General features: G+C 39.5%; 1 protein-coding gene across 33 annotated transcripts in view; it reads right to left on the bottom strand.

Annotated features, from left to right (window-relative positions):
* Window positions 1-25,712, bottom strand: part of GPR143 (G protein-coupled receptor 143) — a 58,259-nt gene that overhangs the window by 26,243 nt on the left and 6,304 nt on the right. For 10 of the 33 annotated variants that reach the window (XM_068921199.1, XM_068921366.1, XM_068921170.1 and 7 more), the window contains exons 3-11: window positions 21,342-21,407; window positions 18,312-18,734; window positions 16,553-16,662; window positions 13,556-13,650; window positions 12,129-12,221; window positions 11,435-11,544; window positions 8,776-8,884; window positions 6,354-6,471; window positions 4,635-4,875 (exon numbers count right to left, since the gene is read on the bottom strand). In XM_068921199.1, coding sequence (XP_068777300.1) covers window positions 4,635-4,875; window positions 6,354-6,471; window positions 8,776-8,884; window positions 11,435-11,544; window positions 12,129-12,221; window positions 13,556-13,650; window positions 16,553-16,662; window positions 18,312-18,555 — 1,120 coding nt within the window. In that variant the 5' untranslated portion in view covers window positions 18,556-18,734; window positions 21,342-21,407. Of the gene's footprint in view, window positions 1-3,324; window positions 4,876-6,353; window positions 6,472-8,775; window positions 8,885-11,434; window positions 11,545-12,128; window positions 12,222-13,555; window positions 13,651-16,552; window positions 16,663-18,311; window positions 18,735-19,425; window positions 19,481-21,341; window positions 21,408-21,451; window positions 21,589-24,362; window positions 25,365-25,712 lie in introns of those variants that run through there. The other 23 variants (XM_068921251.1, XM_068921139.1, XM_068921245.1 and 20 more) reach the window with 14 other exon arrangements.

Genomic DNA, 25,712 nt, shown 5'->3' with positions numbered 1-25,712 from the left:
CTGTAATACAGAGGAAAAAAAATAACCACAAATTAGGCATTTCACATTCTCCATGTATTTGGTCCACAAGACCAGAGGAAGGGCTTAATGGAAGATGTACTTCGGATTTTGGTATTTAAACATATGGCAGAGCTCATAAATGCAGAGCTTTCGTATGCAAGATGTCTGCTTATTCAAGTAGTTTATTATTTTACTAACGCTCATATTTCAGCTTTGCAATTAGCCTGAACATCTGGCCAAATAAAACAGTAATTAAGTGTTTTCAAAGCTGGCAGGTCAAATACAGCCCTGTATATCCCTTTCCACTAACAGAAAAAAGCTAGGAGTATTTCAGATAGTATTACAGGATACGAGAGAAAACTTCTGGAAGTTTTCATCTTATCATTAAAAGGCCTAAAAATAAGTTTTGGTTAATACAGGGAACACTTACAGTGCATGGTTGGATTTGATAACGTGGCCGGGAGTGCGACGGGGGTGTTGAACACAGGCAATTTATCTGCATTGCACTGTGTATGTGGATATTCAATTTACGAGATTCCACAGATTTGATGGCAATAATTTTCTTTCAGTGCCTGGATTCAACTATTATTTTTAATTTACAGATTTTTCCCTTCAATAAGTTCAGGAGGGCTTTGTTATGCACTGATTCACCTAAAATACAACAAACTAAAATTGATCATTGCTGTGCTCCCAAAACATAGTGTTTTAGCTAAACATATTTCATCAGACAGTATCTGATCTCACTCCCCATCTACTTCTCCTCTAAGTCACACCTTGCTGTTCCAGAGCAACATCTATATTCTAGCTCATAAACTGAAGAAGTAAGTGTGAAAGAGTCCCTTCCACAGACAGTACAAGATAAACGCCACAGACTCTGATTGCATTCATTGACTTCGGTATTGAAAAGATCCTACTCCTGTTCCATCCAAGCTACATTCACAATATCCCTTAGAAAGCAAATATTCAGGCTAGCAACAAGTACTTTCCACATTAATCAGAAACAGCCTGCCAGTATGCTCCTAAAACTAAGAGTGTTTGAAGCGACCCTTTGCGCTGTGTGGGAACTTATCACAACACCATGACTATACTGATACAAACCATCACATAAGTGAAAACTAGGATGTTTTTCCATGTGCTAGTAAGTTCAAGGCTCCTATTAGCAGAGGGTACATAGTAAATTGAAGAGGACAGTGTTTAGGCTGGTGTTAAAACTATACTGTACAGGACCACGCTCTGTGGTCTTCTATCTATTACCTGTGTCAACACTAAGTTCATTTCCTTTTAACTATACTTTTTATTAGAAATACTTTCTAATGTTTTATGTGAGTAAATTCTCTCTCTCAAGCTATCTCTAGCTTGCTGAGCTTTACATCTTAGAATATGTTCAAAAGGCAAACGTAACTCTCATATACATCCCTTTAACCACAATAAGAAGGAATTAATTTCTGACTGCCCAACTTTCGAAGGGACTACAGCATAACTACTCTGCATGCTCTCATGGATACCTTACAAACTAATCTGCAGTTTGCCCAAGTATCTACATAAGGAGTGAGCGGTGTATTTGGTTTAAAGCTTATAGGACTATACAGCTCTCTGAGGCTATGTCTACACTAGTGGGTATCGCAATTAGGAGTTGATCTTTTCCATTATACAGCGCTGAAGACCTGACATCCAGTCCATCTGATTTCAGCATTTTTTTTTTTTTAAATTCAGACTAGACCTAGCCTGAGCCTGGGATGCCCAGGTGGCATGCCCTTGGTGACCCATGGAAGACACACTTGGTTTCACCCAAAAGGAAATCGGTTCAGGTGCTCTGAGACTGCCCCACAACATGAAGCAAGCGCAGTCAGTGGGGGCAATCAGAAGATCCACTTTGAAAGCACGCTCCTGATCAGGATAGACAGGCACCCTGTAACACTTGTAGAAGGCACGACCTTGCTCAAAACGGTAAGCAGTAAGGCAAGAGCAAGGTCTGTGTGGGTGAAATCAAATGCTGTCATGGTTACACACGAGCAGAGAAAATCATAATTCATTTAAGCTGTGGAAGTTTCATATACATCCACCAGAGACTGAGAAAAGTGAGTAAGAAAACTCTTCCAACACTTATTTCTTTTATAAGTTAAAAACCATGGTTGGTTTACTCTGCCATGCCCTATATCAAGTCCTCAACATATCAGAATTAGGTTGGTCACCAAAACCTATGTAGTCAAATGAGCATGTCCTGCTTCTATTGCCCAATGAATTCTCATCTTTCACAGTGGTTTCCCAATAGATTGATGATATATAAAAATACCACACACATCTCAAGAGCAATCTTGAAAACCGTGAGCCAGATTACACCCAGCGCTATGTTCAAGGACAAAAGACCAAGGGAGCAAAAGCACTGCTCCATCACGAGGGCTAACCAGCGGGGCAGGTGTGCGGTGCTGGGCAAAGCTCTTCCAGCATCAGAAGCCACCGAGCACTGCTTGGGGACTGCTGCGTGGGCTGGGGGCAGAGGGGCAGGGATTGGGGCAGAGGGGCTGTCCTTGCCCCCACAGGTCCAGCAGCGTGTGAGTCCCTAGAGCAGCAAAAGGAATGAGGGATTAGCTGGTCAGCCGTTTTGCAGGGCCTCTTGCTACAGTTGGTCACCTCCCGAATGTTTTTCTACCACCTGATTATTTCTGTGAAGCCAGAGGCTGTTAATTTTGTTTTAGTGTTTCGTACTTTGGTCCACACCCTAGCATCTGAAAAGGTTTACCAACCTCTGCCTTCTTCCTGCTCTTTTAAACTACTGTGATGAGTATTTCACTGCAGATGTGGCCTTCATTTCGTAAGAATCAATATAATCTGCTCCCAAAGTCCCTGTGCTTTGTATTCATACTTAGCTAGGAAAGAAATGATTGTCTGTCCAGGCAGAGGACCAGAATTGCTATAGAAAATACTGATTCCTAGAGATCTATTGATATGACAGTATTCCTGATATCTAGAGTATGAATATAATATAGCTCTAAAACCATAAAGATTTCTATATGGCATGACTCAAGAGTTCCTACAAACCAACCACAGTTCTCTAATGATCTGCCTAAGTAATTAGGGGTTCACTGTTTAACAATTTTTTATCAAATGATTAATTCAAAAAGGCTATTTACTTAAAACAGCAAGTCAATATCTTACACTGTAGTTTCTGATAAGCCTGCTTCCCTAACCATCCTTGGACTCTTCTGAGAAACACAGCAGCTGAAACTCAATGATATTATTGCACTAGCCTTTCAGCTTTCTTTAATATTATATATTCTTTTATAAATAGCTGGGCCTGTAGTGGGTTTGAAAATAAGGGTTTGGACATCCAGTGAAGCTGAGTCAAAGGGAATTTGAACTAGGTCTAAAAAATACATTTTGTTTTAGGACTGGACCTGGCTACATTCTGAAGGAAGGGAGAAGAACGGTTAGTGGGGTCAAGTGGCTTTCTCCATAATGTCTGTCAAATTACTGTAAAAAGCTTCTAGAACAATGAGTTTTAAATCATGCTAGTTCTACTTCCAATCTGAGATTAAAAGCCTGGGGTAGACATGGTCATCATTTTTTCTTAATTTTTAATCAATCTGGGGAAGTATTTGGGTATAGGTGCTTAGTAGCACTGTACCAGATACAGGACGTAGCTGAGAAAATAGAATAGATTCAATATCTCTCTGTTCAGCAACTGAAGATGTAAAACAGAGCACTGCTCAGAGGAGGGACTACTGTTTCTAGTTTTTCTTTTTCATGAGCGCTCAGATCATCTACATTTTTTTTGCAAATGTTATTTCTTAATGCAACTGTGCTCCTTAATAGCCATAGTCCTGTTAAACAACTTCATATAAGGATCCAACTGAACCTAAACTAAAGAAAAAAGAAATAGTTTGAAAGGTCAGTTTTGCTTGAATCGGTAATGAAATAGAACCATTATTCTGAAGTTTTTAGAGAACCTAGTTTTTTTTTTAAAAAAAGGCTTTCAGCTCCCTAAACAAAAACAAACTTAGAAGTAATATAAACAAGCTAAAATGAAGATTTTGTTAGTGAAATTCTACACAAACAGTGTGAATCTGTGCTTATGTCAAAATTTGCTGTTAGTAATGTTTGACCAGTGTGTCCAGGATACAAAGCGTGTCTCAGAAATCCTAGAGCCATAGTTCTGGGTAAGGAGTTTTACGCTGAGTAAGGCAAGTAAGGGAACACATTTAAAAACCCAACATACGAATAGTTCATTTATTTAAACAAAAAATTCCTCTACTATATGAAGGTTACAAGAGAGGTTAAAATAAAATGGATGAAAATGAATCAAAAGTAACACAGATCCTTGCAGAGATACACTCCTGCTAAAAAATGATCAGGCCTTTGTAACTTTCTACACAACCCCTATGAAGCAAACTAAGGCATTAACCATAATTTCTCTCCAACTCACACACACTTTCTCACACACACAAAAGTTAAAAGAAACGACATCAAATCATTAGGCAGGTACCTAATTCCAGATTAAGCAGTGGTTCACACAGTGCCATGACTTTATGAGTCTTGACAACAGGGGGAAGTAAGATTCAGCTCTGCACCTATAAACTACCAACCCTGGTAGATGGGAGAGCTCCTGGTTAACCTGTCATCACCACTAGTGTTACCTTCAGACAACATGCTTATAGCCTCATCGGTCTGTTGGCTGTCAGTTGTCGATATCTTCTTTGAATCATGGATGTTGCTTTGGTAGTTCACTGGTGAGGGATAGGCATTTTCACCCACAGTTGATGAGGACATTGATTCCCAGGGTATTTCTCTCTTTCGCCATTTCAGGTCTACTCTCCATCCTGTCCAGCCATAGAAAGCTAATGTGAAGAGGAAGCCTTGCATTGGATTAAGAACGCCCTAGGAAAGAGAAGCATAATAGCAGTTACACTTATTACGGCTGGAATTTGAACTCCAGCAAAACATTTAGCATGCATTAGCAACTTCCCTTAGACTGAACAATTGCTTTTCAAAGATGCCATCTGCATCCAAATAAAAGTGTATGTTGTGCCTACTGTAGACACAGACAAATCAGAATGAGATACCACAACCTGTTGTTTCAATATGCTCAGGCTATCCCATGAACGCTAACGCTAAACAGTTTTCTAGCATGAATTTCAGCTGGTCAGTCTCCCAGAGTGTTTTTAACACTCCTCACACTTTTTACTTCACAAAAGCTGCACACTTTTTACTTCACAAAAGCAAATAGGATATTTTTCACTAGAAGCCAAGCCAAATATGTGAGAATAGACATTAGCATATACAGTCAGGCTTTTTTAAACACTAGCAATTGATCGGTCTGCATTTGTTGCAGATTTCTGAGCTAGTGAGGATATTCTTCAAAGTTGAATGGAAAAATGGGGAGATACACAACAAAAAAAATCCCCAATAATTTCCCCAAAAAATCATCTCTGTTCCCACTGCCTTGGGATGCTTAGCAAATAAATAGTTTTAGATGTTTCCATTTTTCTCACATGAAAATAGCAAACTATTTTTCCAGTCAGTTTAAAAAATAGTTCAGTTCCTGGACCTGACCTCTTGCTCTCCAGGTGAACAAGAGCAAGATCCCTGTCAGATGAAGGAATTGCAATACTTAACCCTTTAATACAACGTGGCACAAGGTCCTAACTACATAGAACGTGCTCAGGTCTTACAGGTATCACAGGTCTAAATAGCCTTATGGCTATTTAACAGCTCCAAGATTAACTCTCTTGAAACAGGAATCCGCGTTATCATCTTTGGAAAATCCATTGTCAAATATTCCAAAAGGATAAAAGAGCTAGAGCACAGTTAGAGCCCAATATCTTATAGTTATCTTTTTGTCCATTGCTGTCAAGATTATTCATACATTTCCCCCCAAATAATCAACCATATATTATGACACAATACGTAATTATTTTTTGTAAGTCAGCAATACAGAAAACTCTTGTTACAAAGAAAGAATTATCAGAAATTATCCATGTTTTGGGGGAACCTTCAGGAATCATGAGCTAAAACCTTGTAGCTCGTGTTATAGCAGAGGTTAGAAAGGTTAGATCAGAACTCATTATAATGGTCCATTCTGCACCTTAAAATGGATAGCAATCACTCAGACAGAGAAAGCACACTCTAGTAAAAGGGGAAGAAGTTGGTCTTTGGTACATTTTGGCTAAGTGTGAAAAGCACTCTCAATGACAGCTCCTACCCCTCTCTTACTTTCTCCTTCTCTTCCCTGATTTTTTGGAGTGAAAAGGTGTTGTTTGTATTTCCAAAATCAAAACCCACACATTATACTGCTGCTGTTCCTCCAGCCTCACAAGACCGATTTCTAAGATTAAGAAAGCTCATGGTTAACCTACCATTATAATCCACGTGATCAGTGCAGCACTTCTAATGTTTTTCAGGGGTATTTCATTGATATCTGGTTGCATTTCAAGATAGAATAAAAGGCTCTCGTTGATGATATTCGATGACCAGCTGTCGTGGAAGAAAGAAAGAATGAAGAGGAAGAGAACAAGACAATTCTACATACGCATATATATGCTTGTGTTTTAAAAATAAGACATCCAAAAAAAGACACTCACAGATAAAAGAAACCAGATATACGCATACATGCTGTAAAAGACTGCAGAAACCCAGGCCTCCCTAAATATCCTAAAATTTCAGGTTAGAAGAGAATAGACTTTCAAAACTCTGTAAAATAAAATAAAACAGCTAAAGCTGGACTTTAAAATCCTTTAAAAGACCAATATATTTTAGGAATAAAGGTAATTTCTGTTTCCAAGGAAGGATGAGCATAATGAAACCTCTTGTAGTGAAAAAGACACTGTGAATATTCTACATTAAATAAGTAGTAAGGTAAAATGGTTATAACTTCTTAGGATTTCCAAACAGTCAGAGCAGCCTTTCTTTGTATTGCTACTGCAGCTTCAAAAACCATCCATGTCATACTTTCTAAAAGGGTTTTTACATGTCCTTCCTATGACTATATTTTTATCACAGTGTAAAACCTCCCGCTCTTGTCTCCCAAATCTGCGGACCTCTGATTGATCCCATGTTGCCCTACTTTCCTTGACTAACTAGTCCCATATTTGACCTTTGGAACAGAAATGCATGCTTCCTGGGGCTTCGAGATGCACTGCCTCAGTCTTACTGTACGGTGACCATTAAAAGAGTTTCAGCACTTTAAAGCTTATGTTTTAGCAGAAGAATAAAATCTAAAACTAAAAGCATAATTATTTTTAATAAGAATACTCAGAATGAGATAGAATGGAAATAAACAAATGTCCTGACTGTGTCTTTGTGGAATTGGTCCTTTCTTTGATGCTTGCTCCCAGTCCAGCAAGCTGGCCTCGACTCCTTAGGTTGCAACTGCATCTTTGTAGTCTCTCCGGGCTCTAGAAGGAGGCTCTTTCATTGTGTAAACTTGAAGCCTGGATATCAGAGCCTTGAAGCTCCTTATTATTTTCAGCAACTTCCCAGAAAGCTATGCTGCAGGCTCATTCATCGCTCTCTCGCTCACTCGCTCTCTCCCTCTGGCTACCCCACCCTGCACAGTAGAAACCTCTCTGCCAAGCCAAGCAGGTATGGTTATTTCCAAAAAAAAAAAAAAAAGATACATTCCCCTTCAGAGCGCTCAGTACACAGCAGCCAGGACAAGATAAAAAGGCAGCCTTCCTGCCTCCTTAGTCTTTAAAAGTAATGTAAGATGTATTAATCTATCTGTGTATTAAGTAGTTACATTAAGTTATTGTTAAGTATATATAAAGCACTGTTAGATTAAGTAGCTTTACAGATTGCTAAATCTATCCAAGCTATTTCTCTACTCCAGGGCAGTTTCCTTCCTCTTCCTGTTGTTTGTGTTACCTATGTAAATCGTAAACACTTCATGGCGGTGACTGCTTCTTGCTAGGTCATTCATTGCACATATCCCTGCAGACTGGATCAACATCCCTTCTGCTGCCTTTATTATTGTGTTACAATTGTGAGATTGCAGCAGAAAGCACTGCCTCCAGAAGCAGGCTCTATTTCTGCTCAGTTTTGTTGTGCGCATCCAACACCTTCAGTTCCAGTTACCACTTCAGAATTGTCTGCACTGGACTGCGCTGCTAGAACAAAGCAGCAGGGGATGTGGAGATAAGGATGCGTACACTCCCTCTCTCCTCTAGTTCCTTCCTGCCCTACCCTAAAAGTCCTATTTCATGGAAGAAGATGGAAGAACAGAAAAGAGATTAAATGATCAGAAATTTCACACACAGCAGAGATGTTTCTTTTCTAGAGTGCAACCATGGCAGTCCCTCTGTTTCCAGCTGATGCTCAACACTTGTTTCACACACTTGTGATCTGCAGACGGTAGAGGCGGTTGTGTTACATAATCACCATCCGCAGCCTGAAGCCAGTCATAGAGGCATATATATTGTAGAAATGTTTGATGACAAGGGTGTAAAGTGGGCTCTCAGAAATCTTGAGCGCAGAAAGCTGTCTATCGGCCCACGGTACTGGAGAGCTGCTGTGCCACATTTAGGTTGTGCCCAATCATCTTTTTGCTATTGCTTCTAAGGGTTGCTGTTTTCCTGTTGCTTAAATATTTTTATCATTTCCTTACAGCCTTGTTATGCTACATTAGTGCTTCAATTAGTTTGTGAGCTTGTTGCTTAGAAGCTTTCTCTTTGAAACATAAAGACTGATAAAAAAAGTACCAACCCATCAGAGTCTATTCTTGTCCTCGACCATCTCTGGTTGGGAAAAAGGCAATTGAAAACAAAATAACGCACCCCTTACCAGATAACGAATACCAGCATAATCTTGAAAAAGCGGATCTGGATCTCTGTCCCCAGGCGTCTTTCATTCTCTGTGTAAATTCCTTGTCTTCCTTTCAGTAAGGAGGCAACTGCAAAGTACACAATTGTGTTCATTAACATACACGCACCTTGTTATTTATAGCATAGGGATTCAGAAAGTAGATGTCTACAAAAAAGATATCAAAGGAAGAAATGGATTTATCCCTAGCAGCAGTTCAGAAGCCGGATGAACCATCACCAAGCAATCCCACATGCAGCCTAATACTTAAGGAAAACAATCATCACATCTATTACAGATTTCTAAAACGGGTGCTATTCCACTATCTCTTCTTTCCTCTCTCAGTCCCACTGAAGATAGAAAATAGTTACTATAGTCAAGATACTTTTCTTTTATAATTAAAAGGGTAGTGCCTACAACTTTTATATGATGTGTCATAGGCTAGAGTAGAATACATTCTATCCTATGCTACACGTTTCATTTATTTGTGCAAATGACAGAGCTACGGGTACACCTTTAAAACTTGTGTGATATGTGTGTGATGAAGTGTGATGTCAGCAAAATAGACAGTTATGTCACATGCTATAATATACAAATGCACAAATACAAACGTATTCACTGTGTATTTTGCCATAAAGAGAATGGACTTTGAGAGATTATCCAGTCAATTCCCTGGCCCTGAGCATGACAATCATATCTAGGTGTGCTGTATGCAGTCTCAATGAGTTTGCTGAAAAATAAGGAAGGCTCCAAGATCTCTCCAGGCAAGCTATTCCAGTGCTTTACTAACCCTTACCACACTAAAGTTTTTCCTGCTCCTGCTTTAAGCACATTTGTTTAAGCTCAAGCTCAAGCTCAATCCTTCTTTTACTATCCTCTACAGGCAAGGAGAAAAGACTTTTCTGTTTTTAAGTCATAGTTACATCCTCACTTGGTCTTCTCTTTTTTTAGGCTACAGAATACATCATGCAGACTTTCATGTTTTTCTTTCTTATCACTGCTTTTCTTCTTTATTGCTTTACTGAGAGAATGGAGCGAAACTATAGATTGTTTGAGAAAACAGTGCTTGTTCACTTCAGAGCAGGAAAACACAAGACATCATCTTTAGCAACCCATACATACTGAAAAGTTCAACCTTAGTGCCTATAGGGCGCTAAGTACAGGTAGCAGAGGCAATACATTCATTATTTAAATGAATGTATTATTTAAATAACATTCATTATTTATTTTGTCACTGAAGACCTTTGCTGCTGATTATAGAAAATGCGTTGTCCTAGCTTGCTGTATTGCCAACACTTGATCATCTGGGTACCAGTAACTACAATTGTTTGTCAGTAACTACAATTGTTTGTGGTTGAAGCATGACAGAGCAGATAAGTTTACCAATTATCAAGTAGGTAATTTCAATAAACTCTAAAAAAAAGCCTGTGCCTTCAAATCATACAAAAATAGTAGCTAATGAAGAATGCAGTTGCCAGCTTATTGAGGGTTTTTACAGACTGCAGAGGGTAACAGAAATTTTTGATAATCAACACTTTACAGGTTAAAGCTTATCTTTGCTTATAAAGCATTTTGGTCTCTGGCCTTGGACGCAGCCCTTGCTTCCTTTAACGCTGCTGTATGGAGTTATAATCTTAAATAAAAACCATTCTCCTGTATAAACTAGGGAGAACCTTGGTGACTGCTCTTTCATAAACGCAACTCTTTTGTACAGGTCAGAAGAATGATATAATACAATGAGGCAAACAAAGGTTGTCTTTTTGGCATATGTAGCGAGTGTTTAGCACATTGGGTCTCTGAGTTAAACAAAACGTATAGGAGGTACCACAGTATAACTAATCAGCTATAATAAAATATTCTACAGATCAACTCAGCTGTTCCTTTGAAAACGGGTACTGTTGAGGAATGTAGGGTAAATGGGATGAAGACTGAACTTAGAATATAAGGTCTTCCGTTGCTGTTTTTTTATAATACGTCGATGGGTAAGTATGTGTAAAGTGTAAGCATGAATTCAGGTACTGAAAACACCTAGCACTGATAATATCACTTGCAAGGAATGCATTGAATCAGTGGCTTTTTCTTTCAGGCTCATTTCTTCAATGCACTGGATAGTAAATTAAACTGGAACTCCAAGGCCTCAGCTGAGCTGTGTACAACTCCCATTGTTTCATAATCTCAGAAGCAGGAGTGACAAAATTCTGATCACGTTTCATTATTTTTGAATAGGGCTGCAAAGAAGTTAATTCAGCTATCAAATCTCACCAACATTAGAGCAGATAAAATTACATTCCAAAATCTAGGTAGGTACCATTACTGCAGTAGAGTTAAGCCTCCACATTATACTTGTCTAAAACACTTTAAATCAAGAGTCACCGTGTATCACAGAAACACTTGTGCCTGTCTGCAGTACAGGTTTATAACAGCGTTAACTTGAGTACATAACCAAAGTGTGTCTCTAGGGCAAATTTCCCAGCTAGGTGGCATCTTATTACTTCAACAGGCAATTCCCTCCCATTCTTTGCTGCATCTCTTTGGACTTAATATGAGGCCCACATCACTCGCTATATAAGCATGGCTTTATACAGCACTGTTATTTTGCTAAATAACACATACTCATTCATGTTGGCTGTTAGGAACATACCTGCTGACACTGTCCTTCTAAACAGGATTGGGTTGATCACCAGTACTAGAAGGAGCGGGGCATAGGTCGTGACGTAATGTGGAATTGCATGCTCCAGGCCATTTTCACAACTGAAAAGAAATTATTAAGAGCTTGTTCACGTTTTTCCCCCACATCTGATAGTTTTGGCTATTCTATCTATCTCAACTTTATCTTAAAAAAAAAAAGGAATGAAGTAAACGGATGCTAAACTTCTAATTCACAGACCTTCACAATGAGTTTACGTGGGTCACAAAGCTGATTATTAACATGGAGCATCTGTGAATTTTTCTCAATTTTAAAGGAACAAATACGAGGCTAAAACCAGGAATGAGAGAACAGGAGGATGTGACAGGCACTCCTTGCCTGCAATGGTCTCGTTCAGCCCATTTTCCCTGACATGGCCTTCATGAGCTCACAGTGGTTCATGGCAGAAGCTATATAACAGCACTGCAACATCCCCAAGTGGCTGTACTGCCTTGCGTCTTTCTTCAGGACGCACCAAAATCCCAGGCAGATATTTGTAAGATTGCACTGGCTCAGTGGAACATGCTCCCCCAAGGATCAAAACAAGTTAACCCAATATTTAGATGTCTGTCTCTAAAGCTGACTGAAAGACATTCAAATGATCACGGAGTGATACAATTTTGTAGTCTATTTCTAGACTCCTGCTTACCTGGAAAGAGAAGGGTAGTAAAGCAGTGCAACTCCCTCCACACAGAGCAAAACTGCTAGCCCCCATGTCATCATGTGGTACAGGACAATTGTACTGGAAGCACACCAAACAGGACAGAAATTAAAGACACTATACCTTATGCTTTCCACATTGCAACAGAAAAATAGGACCCTCATGCAAATAGATCTTTACACATATGAAATGATGCAGAACAACACTGGCAGTACAGTAACTAAGGACAGTAGGTGGAGCAGGGGCCTCCTTCAGAAAAAAGGTAAGTCCAAGTGGTTGTTCAGGCTTGCACAAACAGCTCCTGTGTCCCCTGCCTATAGTGTGGAAAGCCTTTCTCTTATCCCAAAATCTCCAGAAGGTCCCCTTGCATCCGTTATTTTCCCTATGGAGAGTAAATTAGGGGATGAAAAATATAAGGGACGAAACAGTCACATAAGCTACCCTTTGGTAGTTTGCAAAGCTCAGATTCAGCTACTGTCTTAGGGGGCGTTAGATCTGGTTGCATAGAAAGTCCTTGATTGACTACTCTGATCTTAGAATCAGACCCAAATACGCTCTTTTATTTTTATTTTTTTACCATTAACAGTCATGAGGGAAGGACAGTCCCAACTGCTTCAGACTAGAACTGTGTGACTTTACAAAATCAGGCTTGCCATTCACAGGCAGAGGTTAACTCTAGCCAGAACTAAAAAATCCCCATTTTGATAACATCTGCCAAATGAACCGTGTCTCCGGTATCTGATTACTCAGTATCATCTGAGTACACTATCACACAATTCTGTGGTTAGCAGTGGCAACTGAAGGTCATTTTGCCCTTCTAAGAGTCAACTTAGAAACACCTTATATTTTGTGTCTGGCATTATAGCATTCTCCAAAGTATTTAGGTTCTTCAGTTATAGGCCCTGCAGGAAAATGCATAGTAAATATATGCTCTTTTCTTCTTAAAAGGTCTGTAAATGCAATCAGGAGTGTAATAATGGCAATAATGAAAAGGAGATAAAATAGAAAATCTGAGAAAAATTCTTGGAGAATGAACTACATGAAAATCAGCACCCTCTCCCCTTTGTTTATTTTCAGGATAATGCTTTTTTGCCACAAGAGTCAACTTCAGGCACGGAGCAGGGACCTAAATAATATCCTGCTGCAATGAAGTTGACAGAGCCAGAACTGCACCTTATTTTTCTAAAGCAAAAATGAATTCAGCTGCATTTAAATGCCAATTGGGTGTAGACAAATCAATATTTGAGCGTTTCCCTGGCAATATAAGCACTTAGCACACCCATAGCATTGTTTGTTAGCCAGGTGAACATCAGACGTAGGTACAAACTTCATTTATGCACTTAGATATCTGCATACAAACAAGGACATATAGCGCTGGAAGTAAAGTAACACATTTAGAGCTTTAACTCTGGTACCTCAGTCCAGCTGATCTTCTTACCACCAAGTAAGAATCAACAGCATAGCAAAATAACCACCAGAAGCCAGCACTATATAATAGCTGGATCCATATCTGCAGGAAAAAAAAAAATTAAAATGTCACAGCTGTTTATTATAAAGTCTCTAGTACCACTGGGGTGGTGGGGTGGAGGAACAGTCAGGCGCCAGATCTGTAGCCCGGTGATCTTTTCATTAAATGGGTGTAGTTTGCAGCTGAGATTGTGAAGTACGAAATCCTACTCAAAATCACAGGAACAAAACTGCTGTAGCCAACAGATCTAGTCACAGGTAAATCAAACAGTGTTCGTTTCCTCAGCTTATTCTGTTACTTAGAAAATCTGTTATTCACCTCTCCAGTCCTAGCCCTGATTGTCTTATATGAAGTCCAAATAAAAATTCTTCAATAACAGTTTATGGTGCGGGTCTTTTAACTTCTGGTTAAAATTTTAGTAGTTTCTCAGTATCCAAGGCATAAAAACGTAACTGATGTCAGTTATCGCCATCGTGCACCTTTGCACTGGGGGCTCTGAGGGCAAAGGGTGCTTTATCCATGTTCATTCTCTGACTAATTTCTTCAGTCAGAATCAGAAAGTTAGTTCTAGGCATAGGTTCAAGTCAAGTTAAATTCCATTGCATTTGTGAGTTGACATATTTCCCCTGAGTGTATATAAGACAACTGAGCTTTCTTTGCCTCTGTATATAAATTCCAGAGTTCTTCCCTATAGGAGCTTGCTCTTGGTAGCACATTCTTTCATTAGTCTGGAACTATTTTAATATTCAGATTACCTTCCCTCTGAGTCCCTCTTTCAGTTTTATCTGAACATCCTTTGTCGTGGCTCCACAGTAGCATCCTTTTACAGCTGGAAACCAACATACTTGTTACTTAGCCAAACGTCAGTGAATAAAGACCTAGCACTCCTTTCTCCAAAAGGTAAATCAAGCTGGGAAATGTTTCATTTCATCATGGGTGTAGAGCCTACAACTCAACATTTGTGATAGAAATTATTCAGCAATTAATTCAAATAATGCAGCATTCTGCTAGTCAGAAGGAGTCAGAAAGTAAAATTCCATTCAGTCTTCCGTCTAAAGCACTTTATCCATGCCACTCAGCCTGTAACGTAATCTGCACTTTTACATATTTGTTGCAGTTAAGAAATGAACAATTTACTACGTAGGTATATCAAAAATAAACTGTGGGGTCTCTCCATCTGAAAAGTCCAGTATAGACAAGACTGTCTCAAAAAATAAAAAAAGCATATGAACCTAAGAAATAAAATCTTCATCCACCATCCCCACTTTTTGCAAAATGCCACATCTTGCAATACTGCCTGAGAGGGTATCCGTTTGCACATCAGAGGGTGTTATTCAAAGGAGATGCCTTTTTCGAATCTCTACTGGTTTGCAGGTAAATTAAACAAAACAGTAGTACTAAAAGAAACTTAAAATAGAGGCAGAAACCTTTCATTAACTCACATGAGAATATGTTAGAGGAAATGAGTGGAAGGAGGGTCATTCTTCATTTCAATATAATTAAGTTTAAATTTAGTAAGGGATCCAAACTGCAGCACTTTTGCTTGCAGCCCAAGAAAGCAAGAATAGAAATTGCGGTAGACTGCCATGCTACTCACCGCCTAACCTGAGATCAAAATGAAAAGTAAATAAGCTGCATACAGTACCTTTCTCACTGTTTAAAAATATTCTTTCTCATGTTAAGGGTCAGAAGTTGAAACACGGTTGTAGACGAGAACATTCCTATTATAAGATGCTGATGTTATTGTTTTCCCCTTCCTTAAAGGAAAAAACAACACTGCACCTTACAAGCAACACTGAAATATGTACGATGGAAAACACAGAAACGATAGCTGTGTGTGACTGATTTGTATCTACAGTACAACACTATATTTGTCCATATTTAAGCATATAAGGTACGGTGAGTTGCATTTTGGCACATATTGTTTTATTTACCTATTGCAGCTGAATAACAGCTGTTATGCAGCATATCCTTCTCTATGTTGTAAACTTTGGATTGTAAAGCTAATACTGTTCTTTGGGTACCCTACGTTTCCTACTAAACTGATGATTCGTCTTATTCGTCACTCTCCAGGTACTGGTAAAAACCTGTGACCTTTCTTCTTGCACAGTAAATTCATATTACATACCTCAGTACTGTGATTGTAATATTTGAAACTGAGTTTCACTTTGTACTTTTGGAATGCATTTGTTTTTTCTTATTTTATGCATTTTAAACCAGTAGATACTTAATTGCGTTTGACCAGATGCAGCCATTTCTGAATGCCTGTATCCATATATAAACAGTATACATAGTAAGGAGAGCACTTCTGCCAGCAGCTTTGTTTGTGCCTTGGGTATATTTATCCTGCAGTCCATGTGTGATTAAAACATAGTGTCACACTGGAAAAGCTAATTTAAGCTACCTGAGTTGCTAAATTCAGTTGCTCCCCACAATACGGTATTAACGCAGGCTGTAATTTCTGCCAGAGAAGATGGCCAAACAACCTGGCGTTGTGGGCACGCTGGAGTCACTCTGTCATTAGTGACGCTGTGCCAGTGATTTCACAGACAGTTTAGGAATGCTTCTACCGTTACGCAGTCGTATGTCTGACCTCGGCTTAGGTCTGCCCTTCAAAGAGCTCCTATTCCAGCAGTTCTGTGGAGAGTGAATGCTGCAGAATGCTTCAGAGCAGGCAGATCTGCTGCCTAAAAAAGGGCACTGGGGCTCTCTTCCGCCCCCTCGTATTTACTGGGCACATTTACACTGACAGAATCCAGCACCTCACCCACTCCCAGCTTGGGCTGTCAGGCAGAGGCATGAAAATACTTGTACAGGTATGGCAGAGGCGGAAATCCATCGTATTTAGACTCTGACTCACAGTTTAATTTCCTTTTGGATACAACAGCTTGCCCACATAAAGGTACTGCGAACAAAACAAAATGGAGAAGATCTTTGTACCTACCGCGCTCCCCACACAGAAAGCAGCAGGCCATATGTCAGTCCCATTCACCACAGAAATGTTAGCTATGAAGCCTGGAAAGCCTAACCATACACTTGATCTGAAGATCATACCTAAAGAAAAATGTATTAATGCTTTAAATCTGTTAACATGATTTAAGTCACATGCTCGTTCCCGGCCACATTTTTCACATTGTAGCCTAGATTTTGTGCTTTAACAAGAAGCCTAGATCTGTAGAGAGCAGGGAACAACTGCACTACTTAAATGTCAGTGTAATCTCTCAGTGAAAGTAGCGCCAGAGTTTAAAGTTGCTGGGACTTGAAATGCTGTGTTCTGTACATTAAAATCTCACTTACCTACAGACGCTTTCAAACACTTTTGTAAAATGAATTGGACTGCATTTACCAGATTGGCATAAAGCAGCAACTAACTATTTACAATTTTACCTGCGTATTTTCATATGCTAATGGTGATTTCTCTCTAACGCCTCATTTCAGAAAAAGTGATTTCATATTTTTCACTGTCTTCATTTTTACAAGCAGCTCTTTTTCTGTCTGTCAAAGGACTGAACATGCAAGACTTCAAAATTAGGTGACAACAAGACGGATTTTTTAAAAATAAACTTACAGTTTGTCAGCAAGAATTTCTGGTTTTGCTTGAAAGTGGCATTGAAACACCAGCATGTAGCATAACAAACCCACCAGGTTTCCCACCAAATGAAAGTGACTCTAATTCAAAAGACAATGCAGGATAAATACCTTTCGTTTGCCAACGAGAGATAAAGAGAGAAAAATAACTTGATCTCTTGCTGGCCTCATCTGACTGAAAAAATGTTTTCCAGGTGAATGCACACACACTCTTTACATCTCTCCCCTTTATTTCCCAGTCTATCATTTGTTTCAATATTGGTACTAAGTAAGTAGGGTGAGAAAACCCGGCTCGGTATGAAAGTGGTAACAGTTCAAAATCCTACTCCCTTCCCTAGCAGCTAGAGAGACTTACAAAATGGTATTATTTCTTTTATCTAATATGAGAAAAAAAAATGTGATCGTAGAAAAACCTCCTCCTGCTTTTTCACAGCAAGTGCAGCAGTAACTTATATCTAATTTGGCAGTAAATGACATCAACTGACAGGACAGATTCAGACAGAGCAGTCTCATTCTGACTCATGAATGTCCAGCTCTGTTGTTTAATTGCTCTAGCCTATCGCTGAGGGACCGGGCAGCAGGTTGTCCTTGATAAGGGACCTTCTCTCATATTTCAAAAGCCTGTGTTCTGCAGGATCTGTGTACAGCTGCAATTTAAACTAATTTGCTGTCAATGTGACATGCCCGGAGAATTGAATGACATTTCAACAACAGTGCAAACCTTATGTGGGAGCATTAAAAGATATAAGGCAAGTGTTTTTCAAATTCAGTCCTTAGGATCAGCTAAGTTTTGGATGTCAGCCTTAATATTAAAATATTATCCCTTGTCTCCACTTCCATGCATTCCTCTAAGAACTTTCCTTTCTTCTAAAGCACAGATTTTGGTGTAGATCTGTCAAGAGCTGTTATTTTTAAAATGTAACTATTAAACAACACATTTTCCCCAAAGACCCACCATTTTCTGATTTAACTTAGTCCAAATCTTCCCATGAATATATACGTTATGTTTCCCTCCGAAACGTCTGTTGGCCACTAACCAGCTCATTTGGCTAGGGCACCTCAAAGCAATATGAGCCTGCCACAGCAAGGGTGAGGGGTGTCAAGCTGATCCTTACCTAAGCCACCAAGGATGTCACAAACAGAGACAAGGAGAAGGATAGTGGAGGAAGAGGAGGCTTTGGGCATCTTCCGTGGGCTCTGTCCCTTTTTCGGCAGGAGCTGCAGGATGGTCAGCAGCAGACTGATGGAGGCACTGCCAATGCAGACTCCACAGAAGACTTTGGGCTGGAAGGTCATCACTAGCTGTGTGGCTGCATCCCGGTTAGGGCAGCAGTAGGTTTCCAGTCTGGGAGAAGCCATGAAGAGTCCAGCTGGCAGAGGAGGCCCAAGAGCAGAAGCTACTGTTGCTTCCACAAGGCACTGTTAGCTTTTTCTTCATCCTCCCCATTAGTTCTCAGTGGTAAGAATCACGCGATTGATAGATCATGTGCTGCTGCTGCTAGAACTAAATCCCCTAGAGCTGCCTTTCTCAGCCTCTCCTAGAAAGGAGATCAGATCAGAACAACAAAACACACTGTAATCTGAAACATTCCCCTTTCTTGCTCAGAGCTACTGGCAACAGTTCACTCAAATATTTCTGCTTGCACAGTATGTGATACAGGAAGACTTAAACTCATCAGAGCATTGAAGACGGTGTAAAATAAATAAGGACGGAGATACCAAAGGAGAAGGATTAAATTTTAATTGTATTTCATTTTAGCCTCATCCCACACATCACACTTTAATTACTGCAAATTAATCGGAAAAGATGGGCCCAGAAAACAAGTTTTCCCAGCTCTTACAAGAAGAAACAGGGCTATAAATCCACACCCTAACCCAAATTTAAATTTCAGTAATCCAACCTGCCCACCTCTGTAATCAAAATTAGAAACACTACATCCTATCACTGGAGAAATGGATTACATTTAGGAAGATGCTATTAACCTCTTCCCATTTAAACTACAAACAGAGCAAGTCTTCTCTGCATCAGATCAGCCTAGTGTGGAAAATTCCAGGACTTCCAATTCCTCGTGAGTATTTTTCTTTCTTTTTTTTTAAGGGTTTAATATGAAAACAGGAATTTGACCTGTAATGTTTGTTTTTACTTTATAAGCTAGACAAAATCCTTTAAGTCGGGGGTCCTATTATACACAGCAGCAAATATCTGCAATCATAAATACAAAAATGTACCTCCTCTCTCAGATTAGCTTCAAATTCCCAGCCCTCACCCCTTCAGAAAACTTGTCTGTAGGAACATATGCAAGAAATAAAGGAGGGAGCACTGCCAGCATACTTGAAATAAACTGGGTTTTAAATAATATAGCTCTAGATTTTATAATTATTCCATACATGAACAAATCACTTAATCTTTTTTCTTTGTTTTTTTTCTTTTCCTTTTTTCAGTAGTCTAGCTTGGATTTTTTTTAGCCTTTAGCAGGGCTGAGGCTGCAGCCAGAGGCCAAGATCCCAGGCACACCACGGTATTCAACAAGCCTTGACTTAGAGAGGACTCTTCAGTGCTCTGCCCATGGTACATGACCTGAGGAGCAGGAATTTCGCTTGCAGATTCAGGCTCATGCATGTAGGTGTCCACACATCAGCAAGGTGTCTGAACTCCCACTGCAGTCAATCAAGATCTTAGTCAGCTAAGCCCATTAATAGCCAGTGGAGTCTAGACAGCAGTCCAGCTCTTCCTAAAATAAATGCACCTGGTGAGATGAATGGCTCAGTAGGCTCCACTGACTATAATGGGAACTTAGGTAACCTCATCATGTACAGCCACCTAAATTCAGGCAGCCGAGAATCAAGCTGAGTCCTATCCAAACGTTTTTGCTCTTCTCCAGGATGTAGAGGCTTTCCTGCTCCATAGACCTCGAGAGATGAGAGTGATCTGGATGCAGCAACCCTATGGTTTGTTATTACCATGCATACAAAACTGTACTGGGTCAGCATGGCTGTGAATCAGATTGTCCTGCTCTGGAAACACAAATACTTGTTGAACTAAAGCAGAGTATCTATGCTCTGTTGTGAATACAAGGCTTGGGATTCACAGACTTTCATTCCCTCTCAGCTACATCAACAGTGCATGGAGTTGCTACCTGTCAAGATATTGCATTGTAATCTACCTGGCTAGCTGCATTATAAATAAGTGTCGTATAGAAAATGCTTTTTTTTTTTTTTTTCCTACAAATCACTGCCTAGAAAGCAAAGCCTGCAGCTTCCATCAGGCAAAATTTCTGGTAAACGCAGTGCATCTTAAGCAGATTTCCCAAGAAATAGCAGGGTTTTCTGTGAAGTCTAGGTGGAAAGATATTATCTCAGAGCATAACTCCATTGTGGGAGTACGATACCCATATTTTCTGTTAAGGCAGAATAAACACTAAAAACTGGCCTAGAGGAAACTATCAAAGAAAGGTTCAGAGAGGACCCAGTTCCTGGGCTACTGAATTTAAGAACAAAAATTAAAAAGATTCTGCAGAAACAGAATATTATTTAAACTAAAGCCATCACATACCACATACACAATGCAAATGCATACATATTGAAATAAGTAATGCTTCTTCTCATTTTAAGGTTACTTTATATTACGTGACCTATATTTAGAACAGTAACAGATACAAATAGACAGGAAAAAAACCTATTCAGTAGAAGCCTGTCATTTGTATTGCCATATTATTAAACTTTTCCCCTCATACTCCTCATTTGTTTTCTTTTCTTTCCTTCAAATGTTTGAAAAGCATGTCCAATTGCTATCCTGATCATTTCTTCTGGCTTCCAGATAGGAACATTTTGTCTGGCTTTTTCTGCTTATCATTTGCTTTTCTTGATCCTGACAATAGTTTTCCAGTTTGTCTGTGTGGATTTACCATTTCATCATTTTCACTTCTCTCTCCCTTTTATTCAGCCTTGACATTACTTTCATTTCTCGTTTGAAGTCTTACGCTCTGGAAGTTACTCTTTACATCTTTCTTCTCTCTCCACAGTTTTGCCAGTGGTCGACCCTATTTTTATTGCTTTATTCCCTTGAACGAAGGGCTCTTTTTTAACCTCTTCTTCTGGGTCCCTTCGCTCCTATTCTCCAAGGATTTAATTGTACAGTTACTTACAGCGGGAGTAGTGATTCCTTCACGGATCACTTTCACTGGAAGCAAAGCATATGACATGTGGCATACCTAATATGAAAAGAAAATAAAGTGATTCATGAGCGAATAGATACCTGCCATGATGCAAGTAGACATGTCTTTACATAGGGATAGATGAGGCTAAACGGGAAAGAGATCTCCAAAGTGATGAGCCATCCAGGATCTCAGCTGGTAAAATCTCGTTAGTTTCTGGCTGGCCCTTGTCACTGTGCTGAAAGTACAAAGAGTCAGAACAGTCAAAGAAGTTCACAGCTGGTTTGGCAGTCTTATACCTGAAATGAATTTGGCTTCTTGTGATTATGAAAATAAGAGGATAAAAGCCAGGGCCAAGGGCAAAGGAAACAGAAAAGTAACAAAAGAAGGTAAGGAGAGAAACCATTTTACCTGGTTAAGAAACTGTAGTGTTTAGTAAAACTTAAATACTTCTATAGGTCCTAATGTCCTTCCCTCTGAAATTACTGACAAAGTTCCCACTGACTTCAGTGGTGCAAGGACAGATCCACAAATATTTTATGTTTCCCTTTTTAACACCAGGGCAGTATATCAGTTAAGCAAATGCTGTAGCTTGGAGAGAAACATTAGCACACAAAGAAGAAACATCCCAAAACCCCCAACCTGTCATTTGAAATACCAGTTGAACAATGCTATAGAATAAACAGAAAATGGCACGATACTGAAAATTCCAGTCTTGCTTCTGCACATTTTTAGCTGTATGTTCAAGAATGACAAGAAATACTGTATTTCTTGCAAGGAGAACAAACACTTTTTCCACAAGCATAGTTTTTTGAAAAACCTGCTCATCTTCTCTTTGGATCTGGGAATCAACGTTCCAGTACAGTCTAGGTTCATCCTTAAGCTGAAACGCTTGCATGGTCCTAAAGGAAAACAACAGGCTAAAAAAACATGACAAGCATGCATTTCTGCTCTTAAGGAGTGTGTGGCTTATGCTTGAGTGCGCAGTGACAGATTTTTTAATCTCTGTTTTAATTAAGGCTGGGACTACAGCACTGGTTTAGAAAGGAGAAGAAAATCCATGGATACACAGAGGAGAATGTTATTTATTTGTTTATATGTACAAGTCAAAGCATCACTGCCTCTTTGTGAAGACCATAGCTACTTCACAAACGTAAAAACTGTTCAGTGGTTCATGATCATGATACTTATCTCTCTCAGACAAACTGCCTGAGACAGCATTTTCCAGACTAATGAAAGCTGAGCCTGTCTTCAGGTTCAATGCAATAAAACCAGTCATGATCTTCCCAATAGATCCTACAATATGTTCCTAAAAACCTGAACGTATAAATCCTCTATTTGCTTAGCGCAGTCCTTTATTGTATCTACACAGACCTCCTGCAAACAGGTTTAATTTGCAAGAAACTGGAATACTGTTTACAGAAAGATACGCCCTTCTCTTAATTAACAGGGCTAATTTTTAAAGTGTTGTAACTGATATTTCACTTAGCACAACTGGAATGAAGGGGGAAGTTCACATTCCATTATTTCTGCTTCAAGGTTTCTGTAAATTTAGGCAGGAACATCCAAACAATAGTAACATTTGAAGTGTGAGATCTGTCATGATGATAGCAGCTATGGACTCCATTAAAAAGAATTGAAAGGAAAACAGAGGTATCGCTTCCCTTTCCCCAGTGATGTGAATATAATTACACAAGTGTAAATTATTAATTTACATTTAAGGATGGTAAACATTTATTTAGAAGCATCAGAATGAGTATGTGTCATTTGCATAAGAATAGTAATACTCTAGGTCTTCTTTTTGTTCTCTTTAGGACTAATAAAGAACAAATGCATTAAATTAGTGCGCATGTGAACAGCTAAATAGTTGTGCATATGTGACTGATACAGTCATTTTGCATATATTTTATTGATCTCTCATATACCTTTTCCAAGGGAATGTTCTACCTGACTTTTGTGAACAAACATACACAGATTAGTTACTAAAAAAGTACCTATTTTGGATTAAATCAGTCACCAAGGTCTATATGGATGAAGTACAAAGCGACTAAATGGAAAAACGCATGCACAAGCTGGAGAAAACAATTTTTCCTTACGAGAACAAGCTCCTTGTTTCTCTGTGCCAACATTGAGAATATTAGTCTTTGAACCTGCATTAAGATAGATTTTGTGGCTACGTTTCTGGACAGATTCCACTATGAACCACTGTTATCATTATATTAACTCACAGAATAAAAAGATATACCTCTTTCAGCATACACCTAACAAAGAAAACTTGTCCCACCGCTACACAGACAATGAGAGACACAGTTTGCATAGGAACTGACTGGTGAATAGAAAGACTAAAGATGGCCTCATACTCAAAAGAACATTGTCTTTTCCACACACAGAGATATTGAAAATTGGGTCTGAAGTTTCATAAGTGTGCATAAGTGGTCCATAAAGAAGTCCAATGTCTATCCTGTCCTCAGTATTCTTCAAAAGATAACCCGTGCCCTACAAAGCTGTGCCCTTCCAATACCTTGTAATTCAGACTTTCCAAAGAAATTAATAAGTACTTCTGGGGCTGTACGTGTGTCACCACAGACAATGGACAATAAAAATACATCCCTAGTGTAGCAGGTCAGAATCCGTTTCCTCAGGATGTTGCAAAAGATGCCCCACTGATATGAGTAAACTCCATATGAAGTAGCCAAAATCCAATTTAGCCAAACCGTACACTGTGAGGTACATCTTACAAAGCAGCCTTATGCTTTTTAAGTCCAACAGAAGCCAGGAAAAGCCAACCTGAATGTTCACATTTTTTCTCATTGTTTGACTCACCAGGATGCCCTCGAACCTGTCAGCAACTCATCATGTACTATTCTACCTCAATTTCCTAAGAGAAGAGAGGCCAATCTCTTAGCACATTTATACCTTCAGCATAAAAGGCCATGGCAGCCTTTGAGGAGGTGGTATGCACAAAAAGATCTTCCCTCAGCCGTAATATCACCAAAACACAAAAATCTTTACCTTGATGTGCACACTCGATGCTTTAGGGCAAACTGCTATAGCACTGCAAACAAAGAACATTTACTTGATGCTGCATACTTGCTTAGATGTACTCCCATGAGATGCTGCATCATATGACCCCCACCTGGACGTGCTGCATGTTTTGTGTCACCACACTGTGAGCAGAAAGGTCATGAAGGAATTGTGACTATTTATAGAGTGAGCTGGGAGATTTATTTACACAATGCTGATAGGCAGAAAAAAAGGAAGGCCTGTTTGGGGCTAGCTAGTCAAAGAAGACAAAGTCCAAGTGAAAAATACCAGACTACAAGGCTTTTGTCTGATCTCATGCATACTCTGGCCACTTGCTATTTATCTACCCTTTTCAAAGTTTACTTCACAGCATTCTTTCCAGACAGGGCACTTGAAACCCACCCTTTGGCATTTTCCCTGATCATCCTCGCTGCAGTGATGATCTTCATCAAGTACAGAATTTAAATATAAGGTGCAGCAGTATTACAGTTTAAATTCATTAAAGATTGTCTCTTGGCTTCTGACGCTATGTCATTCAACCGATTAAAATGGGCCAGTGACTGTTTTTTCCCACGCAAGTGGCACAGCGCCGTCTGTATAGAGAATATTACACAACCGGGGTTATCACAGAAGATGAACAGCAAAAACACTCCCTACTGCACCAAGATCAGAAATGCAAGAGCAAGAATAAATCTTACAAACAATGCTTCACTGAAACGACGGAACTCCACGAAGCAGACAAATCCCAGGTTAATGAAGTTGTACTTCACATATATATGACCAAATATAGCTATATAGCATCTACACAGCTGAAGTCTCTTCCACAACCAAACAAGGCTGCCTTCATCCAAACCACCTAATAGTAACAGTCTTTGGTCCATGCTGTCCCCCAGACCGTGCCCAGGCATTTGCTAGTTAGCAGGCTAACAGTGAAGCAGAATGGACTCTCACGTGCCAGTCCCTAAATGTGTGCACTCTGACCCTCCTTTTTAGTTTGCTTGTAAAGCGGTAGCATTAAGACGCTTGTAATGTGATTTGGGAACGAGTCCTAATGCAGGAACTGAAAAAGAAAGAGGGATATAGATACCAGAGGCACTGTGGGTCAAGGCAACATGACTCCACTTGTGCCTGTATTTGACTGCCAGGGGAAAACCCCATCCACAGGGAAAGCTGGTTACCTCTTCACCTCCTTGTTAGATTGTATGTTGTCTTTTGACTCTGCCACCTCATGAGGAGTTGCTATTCCTAGTTTATTCCTGGTTTATTTTGATCTTGTTATCACGCAAAATCATGAAAATTATAAATGCTGAAGCAGGTTAGCGATCATAGCAATCTGTG

This window comes from Struthio camelus, chromosome 1 (genome assembly GCF_040807025.1).
Source record: "Struthio camelus isolate bStrCam1 chromosome 1, bStrCam1.hap1, whole genome shotgun sequence".
NCBI lineage: Eukaryota > Metazoa > Chordata > Aves > Struthioniformes > Struthionidae > Struthio > Struthio camelus.
Note: the sequence above shows the minus strand (reverse complement) of the source record. Positions and strands in the feature narration are given on the sequence as shown.